Here is a 12,467-nt window from a genome sequence, read left to right as displayed (position 1 = left end):
GTAGAGTGTGAGAAGCAAAAGTACTTTCTGTTATTTGAAGTTTGTTTTATGTGTTTATTTTTGTAACTTAGAAATGTAATGATAAAGTCAGCAATAACAGAATCCAAGATGAAAATCTAATGAGAAAGTCCAGTCCACAGTATCAAAAGTCACTCATGGCTTCAAGCGCATTAAGATTAAACTTCACCTGACATTTATGAGTGAAGTGAAGCCACATTCTGAAAGAAAAATTTAAATTATATCAGGAATGAAGACTTCAATTTAATTCCCAAAACACAACATTCTAGGAGTGGATCTAATACCAATCTTCTGGGCTCTTGCCATTTCAATACTCTGTTTTGCTCTCATGTTAACATCTCAGAACTAGGCTGATGCAATGTTCCAGCAAAGCTAAATGAGCAAGGCCTCATTTTCCACTGAGACATTTTACAGCTTTCAGGAATCAACACTGTGTCAACAAATTCAAGCCATGTACACCGTCATCTATTTTGTTTAGACCACTATCTCCCTCCCAAATTCTTGTTTGCATTGAGAAACTCAGCAGGTCTGGTAGCATATGTGAAGAGAAAGCAGAGTCAATGTTTTGGGCCCGGGGACCCTTCTTCAGAATGCTGAACTTGAAACGTCAATTCTGCTTTCGCTCCATAGATGCTGCCAGATGTGCTGAGATTTTCTAGCAATTTCTGTGTTTGTTTCAGGTTTCAAGCATCCATGATTATAGAGTCATAAAGTCATTGAGATGTACAGCACGGAAACAGCCCCTTCAGTCGAACTCATTCATGTTGACCAGATATCCTAACCCAAACTAGTCCCATTTGCCAGCACCAAGCCCATATCCTGCCAAACCCTTCCTATTCATATGCCTTTTAAGATGCCTTTTAAATGGTATATTTGTACCAGCCTCCATCGTTTCCTTTGGCAGCTCATTTCATACACACACTGCCCTCTGCATGCAAAAGGTGCCTATTAGGTTCCTTTTATATCTTTCCCCCCTCACACCCTAAACCTATGCCCTCTAGTTCTGGACTCCCCAACCCCAGGGAAAAGACCTTGTCTAATTACCCTATCCATGCCCCTAATGATTTTCTAAACCTCTATAAGGTTTATAGGCCTATTTAACCTCTCCCTATAGCTCAAATCCTCCAACACTGGCACCATCCTTGGAAATCTTTTCTGAACGCTTTCAAGTTTCACATCATCTTTCTAATAAGAAGTTGACCAGATTGCATGCAATATTCCAAAAGTGGCCTAACCAATCCCCTGTACAGCTACAACATGACCTCCCAACTCCAATACTCAATGCTCTGGCCAATAAAATAAAGCATACCAAACGCCTTCTTCATATTCCTATCTACCTGTGATTCTACTTTCAAGGAACTATGAACCTGCACTCCAAGGTCCCTTTTTTTTAGCAACACTACCCAGGATCTTACCATTAAGTGTATAGGTCCTGCTCTGATTTGCTTTTCCAAAATGCAGCACCTCACATTTATCTAAATTAAACTCCATCTGCCACTTCTCAGCCCATTGGTCCATCTGATCAATATCCTGTTGTATTCTGAGGTAACCTTCTCGCTGTCCATTACACCTCCAATTTTGGTGTCATCTGCAAAACACTAACTGTATCTCCTGTGTTCACATTCAAATCATTTATATAAATGACAAAAGGTAGTGGACCCAACACCGATTCTTGTGGCACACCACTGGTCATAGGTCCCCAGTCTGAGTCTTTGATTTTCTTGTTTGCGTGGGTTTGCACTCAGTAGAGATGATCCATTTTCTGATATTAACATCTATCATTCATGTTTATGTCCCTTCTTCAATACCATCAGAACCTCCTTCACCTTTTACTCTGGGACAGCTTTCCAAATTGTTCCATTTGCTCCTCTTCCCCTCTTTGTTTCTGCAACATAAAAACCATCACTCTTCCAGCCCACTTCAGTTCCAAAGACGATCCATATCCGACTTGAAACACTAAGCTGAACTTTACCAAAAACTGCCACAGTGGAGCTCACAGTGATAAAACCTCCATAAATCTCCCCAAAATGTCAATTTTGGGAAGATTTATGGAGGTTTCCTCACTGTGAGCTCCACTGAGTTACTTCACACAATTCTCTGCTCTCACCACATTATATATGGGAACAAACAATGTTTTCAGTCACTTTCTAAGGATAAGGAGTGTGCTATTTAGGACTGAGATGAAAAGACATTTCTTCACCAGACAGTGGTGAGTTTGTTGAATTCTCCACCACAGAAAGCAGTGAAGGTCAGAACAGTGAATATTTTCAAGAAGGAAATATTTCTTAGGCATAATGGGATCAAAATAGGATATGGGGAGAAAACAGAAAGAGGTTTCTGAGGTGGATGATCAGCTTGAGTGGCACGGTGGCACAGTGGTTAGCACTGCTGCCTCACAGCGCCAGAGACCCGGGTTCAATTCCCGACTCAGGCGACTGACTGTGTGGAGTTTGCACGTTCTCCCTGTGTCTGCATGGGTTTCCTCCGGGTGCTCCGGTTTCCTCCCACAGTCCAAAGATGTGCAGGTTAGGTGAATTGGCCATGCTAAATTGCCCGTAGTGTTAGGTAAAGGGGTAAATGTATGGGAATGGGTGGGTTATGCTTCGGCGGGTCGGTGTGGACCTGTTGGGAGAAGGGCCTGTTTCCACACTGTAAGTAATCTAATCTAATCTAATCTAATCAAATTGAATGGCAGATCAAGCTGGAAGGGCCCAAGCACCTTCTCCTGCTCTCCTTTTCTATGTTTCTGTGAATGCACTGCACCTCTACATCCCCATTCATGCACTATCTTGTGGTCAACACACTGGGATTTCAGGAATTTCAGCCACCAGTGCCTTATTTTAATAATGCAGCAGATTGATAGCTGCCAGCTCTTCTTTAGCTATGAATAATTCCTCCTTGTCTCTGTTTTAAATGTGCAACCCCTCATTCTGAGATTAAGCACTTTGGTCCCAGACTCTCCCACAAGGGAAAACCACTTTTCCACAGCTACCCCGTCAAGTCCTCTAAGAACCTTATGTTTCGGTAAGATGGTCTCTCATTCTTCTATCTTCACACATGGGCTTAACCCACAAAATCTCTCCTCAGAAGACAGTCTTCACAGTATACATCATGGGATGGGAAAAAAACTCTGAGGGCACATAGGTGACATAAGTGAACTCTTTTGGAATGAGAAGCTCACATCTGTAATTATATTACTTCTTTATATCATCACCTGTTTGATCAACTGTCATTGTAACTGCAGCTACAAGAATGAAGCTACATGCCCTTGGTGTCACAATATATTTCAATCCTGCCAAAGAGAGTATTCTTTCCTTAATGCCCAATATTGCTCCAGTGATTGGGATCAGGTGGACCTCATTGACTACAAATGGCCCAGGTTAGCAACCCCAATCAAGAATCTCACAATCAACAAAGTCCACATGGTCCCAATCACTACAATTACATAACATCTTATCATTATTCAGGGCTGAGCATAGCTCATCTCTCTGGCACTACCCTCTGTCTAATCTAATTGGAAGGACTGAAGAGTGATGTCATCCCCGACTGATCTGTGTGCACATCCTGACTGACCACAAAATGTTAGTGCAGAAGTAGGCTATTCAGCCCATTGAGTTTTCTGTATTATTCAGTGAGATTGTGACTAATCTGGTAACCCTCAACTCCATTTTCCTGCTTTTTTTCTCCCTAACCCTGATTCCCTTCCAGATTAAAAATCTCTCTCTCTCAGCTTTGAATATACTTAACAATTCAATTTCAACAACCTTCTTTGGTTTAAAAAAAAATCTACAGATTCACAACTCCTGAAAAAAGAAATTCCTCCTCTGTCTTAAATGAGCATTCTGTCATTCTGAGACCATGCCCACAAGGGAAAACCACCTTTCTACAGCTATCCTGTCATGTCCCCTAAGAATCTTCGATGTTTCAATAAGGTGGCCTTTCATTTCTCTATATTCCAAAAATTTAAGGTCCAACCTACTTCACCTCTCCTCATAAGACAGTCTCTCAATACCTAGGTATCAGCACAGTGAACCTTACTGCCTCCAATATATCTTCCCTTTGATAAGGGACACAAAATTGCTCATTGTTTTCCAGCTGTGGTCTGACTAATGCCTTACATACTTTTAGCAAAACCTTGCTACTTTAATTCTCTATCACCTTTGAAATAAAAGCCAGCATTCCATTTGCCTTTCCTGTTACCTGCTGAACTTGTATGCTGGTATTTTGTGAATCATGGTCAAGGACTTCCAAGTCCCTTTGCCTTCTGCAGTTAAATCATATTCAGCTCCTCTCATCCTCCTGCCAAAGCATAAACTTTACATTTTCCCACACCACATTCCATCTGCGAAGTATGTGCCCACTCACTTAACTTGTCTATATCCCTCCACAGACTATTAATGTCATCCTCACCCTTGCCTTTCCACCTTTTTTTAAAGTGTGTCAAGCCACTTACCACTTATGACTTGTGTCGAAAAGTGTGGCGCTGGAAAAATACAGCAGGTCAAGCAGCATCTGAGGAGCAGGAAAATCAACGTTTTGTGCATAAATCCTTCATCATGAAGGGCTTATGGCCAAAATGTAGATTCTCCTGCTCCTCGGATGCTGCCTGACCTGCTGTACTTTTCCAGCACCACACTCTCAACTCTGATCTCCAGCACCTGCAGAGCTCACTTTCTCCTCCTCTCACTCCACTTATGACTTATGCCTGATTACACAAAACCCACTGGACTCACCGTGGCTCCCTCCCTGGATTGATACAATACAGAATCTCTGACCCTGACTAGTCCAAGTCCCAGACTGATGATGTCCAAGCTCCTGGACTGATGTTGGATGATCTCCTTGAGCTATTGTGCTAGTGCCCTTGACTGTGGATTAATCCCCTTAGACTTTGAGACTTAGCCATTTGGATGAAGTATGTGCCCTGCATTTGCTGTGTAAGCTGCTGGCACAGATGTGACATTGATGCAGCACATTGACATAAAGCAACATGCCTTTGACAGATCACTAGTGGCAAACAAGACATGCTGCCTGGCTTTGTGTCTGCATTTAGAGGGGAGGCCAGACAAGAATATGGTGAGTGCTGAATAATAATAATATGCAAAATGGCAAGGATGCTGAAAGTGTCCAAGTAGATTATAAAAGAGCCCTGAAATACTCCCATTGATGAGATGGGTGTCCGAGCTCTGACATACCTGCCTGGCAGCAGCATTATAATGCAAAGTGGTGGTAACATTGAAATGGATACCTGTATTCTAAGTGAATTGGAGTTATGCCATAATGTATTGAGGTTGGTGCAAGTCCAATACCAATCTCGATGGGCAAAGTTTGCAGATGGTCAATACCCACTGAGTGCACCCTGAGGTGTTGGAGATTGCTGACAAAGATGGAGGCATGGAGGAGCTAGCAGTGATCTATAACCACTAGGTACCCGCTCTTTCATGTCAGGAATTGTAGATGTCTAGTTTCTCTCCGCCACGTGGATTTGATTTGATATGATTGAAAACAACAACCTGCATACAAATCAGACAAGAAAAGGTAGTCCCAGAATTGTGAACAGGTTCTGATCTGGAGTCCATTCATAAGTCAACTTGTATGCAAGTTGCAACATATTTTAGGACACTATAAAAGAACCATGTGTAAGTACAGCAAGTGTTTGTACATCTGATGTTTAATATTACACCCCTGCATGACATCGCAAGGATAAGTGTTCACAAGTTGGAAGTTTGTAAATCAGGGACCCCTGGTAATGGCATGTTCATACATGAAAATTGACCTCTCATCATTCATAGTGAGATTGTCATCTCACTATTCAAACCTTGGGTAAAAAGTCAAACTTTCCTCAATATCTGTTCTGTTCTGTTTTTTTCTGTTCTCCACATATTTTCCCAGTTGATTCATCATTGCTCGCATCGCTCAGGGACTGGGAAAATTCAGCTAATTAACTCTGTTTCTCTTTCAACAGATGTTGGCAGACATCTTGGGTTTCTCCAGCATTTCCTGCATTTTTTCATCCTAGAGTGTATTCACCTATTTTAAAATTCCACTATGAAACTGGAATATTTGAAATTCAGGCAGCACACAATGGCTACAATATGAATTAATATGCTTCAGCCTAACAATCTTGGATGATAGCTGATTCTTAGTTACTTGCCAGGCTTGTAAATGAAATGATTTTAGACAGTATGACCTAGTTTCTCTTTCTTAGTAGATGGACGACAATGTAACATGAATTCACAACTTGGTAGCCAGAGGAACAATCAGTACGTGAGACAGAACAAGATTGTTAAATGGAGAAGAGTCTGGAATCCAGAGTTCAGGGTGAATGGAGAACATTTTCTTTTACACAACACTAGATTATCATCCAACAGGTTTATTTGGAAGCACTAGCTTTTAGAGCGCTGTTCCTTCATCAGGTGGTTGTGGAGTATAAAATCGTAAGACACAGAATTTAGAGCAAAAGTTTACAGTGTGACGTAACTGAAATTATATATTGAGAAAGACCTGGATTGTTTGTTAAATCTCTCATCAACACGGTCATTCTAAAACAACAATGCCTGGTGTTGTGTGATTTTTAACTTTATACACCCAGTCCAACACCGGCACCTCCATCCATTTGACTTAATTCACTCATCAGAAAATAACTACTGTCAAATTCTGATGTGGAGATCAAGAAATATACAGGTCTCTTTCAATATTGACATTTACTTTGTTTGGCACAAATATTCACTGGCAATATAAACAATTCATATATTAATCAGGAATATGAAATTTGTGCTGAGATATTGCATTATACGATATCTTTATTAACTCACACACCAGTTCACTATATTCATTAATACCAGGCTCCTATTCGTTCATTCACAACCCTTTACTAACCTGTTATTTACTATAACATGGTTTCAATTATTCATTCATAAAACAGTGCTTCTATAGTATATTTTACTATCCAAATTCAAAATAACCCTTTCTAATCAAAACAACCCTTTCAAACCCATTACTGCATTTTCACACCTTATCAGCCCCTGCTATAAGTAGTGTTTACCTCTGAATAAATGTAGCGTACAGAACAATCCCCATCAAGTCTTCATGAAACATTATAATATTAATCAGTCCTTACCAACCATCTCCTGGATCTGAATACATTCCCCAATCAGTAAGTACCTGTGAAATACCTTTTAATTGGGCCATTATCCCTTTAAGAAGCTAACTGACAAAACAGTGCTTCCATGAAATTGTATAAATGAATGAAACTCAGACCGGCACATAGTAAATATATCTCACAACCAAGCTGCCGTAATCAGTTTAATATCATTTATTCTTTTATTAAGTATAAGTACATTTTCCAACTTATTTAGAGCATTTCAGCCTAGTATTTTTATAAACATTTGCTAACTTAAAAGACAAAAGGACTCCCACCTTTTGATTATGCAAGCAGACCGTACAGACACTATAATTCCCATCAGGAGTAACAGACAGCACTTAGCACATGTTTTAATCCATCTCCTGTCTCCCAGAACAGAAGCCCCTCCAAACATTGCGTACTATAGATAAACAATGTAACACCATAGAAATGGAATTTTAATATATGTAAGATCTGTGTACTTATTCCTTCTCATTCCCTATCTCCATTGTCTACAATCTCTGTCTTCATCTTCCTTTCACCCTCAATTCTCGTTCTGACCACTTCACTTATTTTCGTCCTTCTTTTAAATATTTCTATAAGTATACTCTTAATTCAGACCACTGTTAGAACTTGCTGAGTGCTGGGCTAGAGAACAAGGTAACAAGTAAAGTAATTTTATGCAGACATAAATGTAACCTAAAGAAGTGAATAATGCCAAACGTTTAGAGTTCTAGCCAACCAATACACAATTCATGCAGGATCCAAGTGACCTCTAGTGTGTAGCAGCAAGACTATCATCTCCAGCTCAAACCTAGGTAAAATGACATTTCTAAAACTGTCAGAAAATGAGCACATACCTTGCAGAGATTTTCCAAAGCTGTTACCAAACTTCCATTCATAATTCTGTATCAAAATGATGATCTGTGAAACAGGTTAGAGAATATATTTTTCAGCAATTTCAATTTTTTCATGCTTTGTAAACTATTAAAATGCAAAATAATGTGAGATTTCTAAAAGCAAACATTCCAAAATGCTCTCAGGACCACAGAAAATCTTTCCCATGGACACAGCTCAGTATCACAATGTTGCATTTTCCCAATATAACCATTGAATAAATGCAGTGCGCAAAAAAATTAGTCATTTGATGCCATCTGTAAGGGAAATTGACAATCGATTTAGATTTGAAGTGGGGGAATAAATTGCTGTGAGAATTCCAGTAGTTAAGTAGCAGGGCTCTCAACTACCACTGAAAGGCTGCGTCACCAATCTTGCAGCCTTGAGGAGAAAGTGAGGTCTGCAGATGCTGGAGATCAGAGATGGAAATGTGTTGCTGGAAAAGTGCAGCAGGTCAGGCAGCATCTAGGGAACAGGAGAATCGACGTTTCGGGCATTAGCCCTTCTTCAGGAATGCCCTTCCTGAAGAAGGGCTAATGCCCGAAACGTCGATTCTCCTGTTCCCTAGATGCTGCCTGACCTGCTGCGCTTTTCCAGCAACACATTTCCAATCTTGCAGCCTTGGTCAAGATTTATGGTGAAACACATACATGAAGTATGTGAATGTGATTATACTGAATGAGTCATGGTACAGGATAACTCACAATTTCTCAAATGAGCAATAGCTATAAATATTCTATGTAAAACTCAGAAATACAATCAGAGAGTTCATCACTAATGAGAAAAGATTCAGCCCCGCAGGTGAGGTAACTTCCAAATTTTCAAAATGAACTTGTCATTCACCAATTCGAATGGGAAGAAAATGAAGTTTTGTTAACATAAAGTACAAATTGGGAGGTTCACTTTCCCAAACAACCACGACTATATCTGCCAACTTCTGTTGTACATCGTGCAGGTGGTACATACTGTTGCTACTGAGCATTTGTGGATGTGGTGCCAATCTAGTGGGCTGCTTTGTCCTGGAAGATGTCAGGCTTCTTGAGCATTGTTGAAGATGCAATCATCCATGCAAGTGGGAATATTCCAACACACTGTGCCTTTTAGATTGTGGTCAGGGGAATCAAGAGGCAATTCCTGTTATTCACCACAGGATTGGTAGCCTCTCACCTGCTTTATTTGCCACTGCATGTATATAGCGAGTCCAAAGTAGTTTCAAGTCAATGGTAACCACCACCCCCCCCCCAGGATGAAGATAGTGGGGGATTCAATGATGGAAAGCAATGAAATTCAAGGAATAATGGTTATATTCTCTCTTGTTGAAGATGGTCATTGCCACTTGTGTGGTACAAACGTTACTTGCTACTTGCCAGCCCGAAGGATCTGAACATTATACAATCAATGAACATCCCCACTTCTGACCTAATGATGGTGGGAAGGTCATTGATGAAGCAGCTGAAGGTAGTTGGATCTGGGACACCACTCTGAGTAACTCCTACAGAGATGTCTTGCAGCTGAGATGACAGACGTCCAACAACCACAAGCATCTTGCTATGGGTCGAGACTGTGGTGCTGAAAAAGCACAGCTGGTCAGGTAGCATCTGAAGAGCAGAAGAATCAACATTTTGGGCATAAGCCCTTCATCAGGAATAATGCTGCCTGACCTGTGGTGCTTTACCAGCACAACACTCTCGACTCTGACCTCCAGCATCTGCAGTCCTCACTTTCTCCTCCATCTTCCTATGGGCCAGGTATGACTCTAGCTGCAGTTTTGAGTTTTCTTCCTGCTTCCCAATGACTTCGATTTTGCTAATGTTCTTTATGCCACACCCAAACCTTGATTTCAAGGCAGTCGCTCTCACCTCACGTCTGGAATCCAGCTGTTTTGAACCAAGGCCACAATCAAGTCAGGAGTTGAGTGGACTTGGTGGTATCCATAATGTGCCATGGTAAGCAGGTTGATATCATTGTGGATGAATCCTTCTATTATTTTACTGATGATTAAGAGTAGACTGATGGGGCAGAAATTGGCCAGGTTGGATTTGTACTGTTTTTGTATACAGGATATATCTGAGCAATTTTCCACAATGCTGAGCACATGCCAATGCTGCAACTGAACTGGAACAGCTTGGCTAGAGATGCTGTAAAATCTGGAGCTCAAGCCTTTAGTACTCTAGAGGGAATGTTGTCAGAGTCCATATACTTTAAATATCCAGTGTTTCCAACTGTTTCTTGATATCCTCTTAAATGAATCAAATGATATCTGTGATGCTGGGGACCCTGGAGGATGCTGAGGTGGATCATTCTCTTGACACTTTAATTTACATAGGCATCAAACCATCGAGAGCAGGGTTTAAACTATATTTATTTTTTAACTACTGTTCTTTGTGAAACATTTGTGATGTCTGACTTTTGATTTTCAGGAGCTTATTTTTCATTCACACTGACTCTATTATCAGAACAAGCTGTCACTATGCAATGTTATTTATTTCATTATTTCAATCTTTATTTTTTGTTGATTTTTTAATATTGTTTATTCTACATAAAGATGGTGCAGCACAAGAGATTGTATGCGTACATATTAAATATTTAACTTGGAATCTATAAATTAGACATTTTGGTTAATTTATGATTTATAAGGTTTCATAACTTTGTTTTCATAATGGATCATGTGCACATTTCAATCAGTCCCTATTCTTCCAGCTTACACTCCTTCATTGCAGGGTATCAAGTTGATCTTTTGCAGAAATGCCAACATTAATCAGAAGCTCTTATAGTTTGGGATCAGCAATATTTTTATTGAACTGCTTTATTGAGGGTTTGTTCAGCCAGTTCCCTTAATGACGCAATAATGAGTACCATTGGAGCACTTGGTAATGTTGAAGTTTCACCCACCTTTGCTGTAACAGTATGTTGTGACTTTACAATTTAATGATCAGTAGCTTTATCTTGCACTGCAAAGCCGTCTATTGGGAGCACAATGAACTCAACATTCTATGAAATATAAGACACACAAATGTGATTCTCTATTTGTGAATGAATATCAAAAGCATGACCAAGGTCTGTCTTAGTTGTTGAAAGTTTGTTCCAATAATTTATTTGATTAGTGTAATACCCAATTTAAATGAACAATTTTTCCCCAACCCCTCCCATCCCGACAATCCTGTTCTGCTCCCACAACCGCTCTGACACTTGGGTCCTCAAACCTTGCTCCTTCCTCTCATTATAGCATATAGCATCAATATGTACTGACTGTTGTGAATGGCCACTACGTTCCAGTGTCTGTTGCATCCCTACATGGCATCCTGGGGCTAGACAAAATGACTGCACCAGCACACCCAATCACAAGTTAGCTCTGTGCCACCCTTTCTGTTTCCCCAGTCACAAACTCTGTTTCTCGAATAGCAACAAGTGTGAGAGAGAGGGACCTTTGATTGGATGGGCCTGTCAGCTACTCCTCTGTATTATCCTCCAAACAGCACTTGCGTGGTTCTGCATTGGCAGAGTCTGCAAGTCGCACACTGAATTTAGCAGCAACCTCAGAACCCTGATACAGCATCTTCCAAACCAATGACCAGTACCATCTAGAAGGACTTGAGAACACCACCTCTTGCAATTTCTCCTGCATACCACTCACCACCTTGATTTGGAAACATTCATCCATTACTTCAGTACTGCTGTGTCAAAATTCTGGAATTTCCTTCCCAACCACTGTGGGTATTCCTTCACCAAACTGATGATAGCAGTTCAAGGCAGATTTTACAGTTCGGGGAGCAGACAGGAATATCTGTGGCCACAGACACAAATCCAGGATGTTATATTGCCTCCCTGATGCTGCTTGAAAGATATAATTGAGATCATAAACATCCAGTGTCAATCCTATGTCCAACAACATAGGTTGAAGATGAATGATATTGTGCACAAAGATTTTAGCAAGCTAGAAAGTATAGTCGTATGCTGGACAATGTGCTGAATAAATTAAATGGAGCAGATGAACATGTCGTTAGAGTGACAGTGCAGGAAGGAGGGCTTCAGATTCCTGGGATACTGGGAATTGAGTTACCAAGCAAGTTGCATCTCACAGAACCAAGACCAACGAACTGGCAAGACACTTTGCTCATACTATTGCTCAGGTTTAAACTAATTTAGCAGGGGGTGCTTGGAAAGCAGGATTTTTTTTACAAGTGAAAAACAAGGAATGTAAAGGATGAGGAGTGACATGTAGCACTACAGTAGATACAGAAAGATGCTAGATGGGGTCAAACTGAGAGGAAATACACCAAGATTTAGTTCAGATTTACAGCAAATTGATAGAAAGGAGGACTTGCGGCACAATGGTAGAATCCCTTCCTCTGAGCCTGATGCTCTGGTTTCGAGTCAGACTCCAGAAGTTGATGGCAAAGGCAAGTGCTTTCAGAATGTGGTCAAAAGATTG

General features: G+C 40.5%; 1 protein-coding gene across 2 annotated transcripts in view; it reads right to left on the bottom strand.

The window, feature by feature from the left end:
* znf804b (zinc finger protein 804B) overlaps positions 1–12,467 on the bottom strand; it is an 870,963-nt gene that overhangs the window by 844,203 nt on the left and 14,293 nt on the right. Inside the window, exon 2 of one of the 2 annotated variants that reach the window (XM_043690314.2) lies at positions 7,999–8,062. In XM_043690314.2, coding sequence (XP_043546249.1) covers positions 7,999–8,040 — 42 coding nt within the window. In that variant the 5' untranslated portion in view covers positions 8,041–8,062. Of the gene's footprint in view, positions 1–7,998; positions 8,063–12,467 lie in introns of those variants that run through there. The other variant, XM_043690316.2, reaches the window with a different exon arrangement.

Source organism: Chiloscyllium plagiosum, unplaced genomic scaffold (assembly GCF_037043375.1).
Source record: "Chiloscyllium plagiosum isolate Xiang-an unplaced genomic scaffold, Cpla_swu_hap1 HiC_scaffold_5, whole genome shotgun sequence".
Classification (NCBI taxonomy): domain Eukaryota; kingdom Metazoa; phylum Chordata; class Chondrichthyes; order Orectolobiformes; family Hemiscylliidae; genus Chiloscyllium; species Chiloscyllium plagiosum.
Note: the sequence above shows the minus strand (reverse complement) of the source record. Positions and strands in the feature narration are given on the sequence as shown.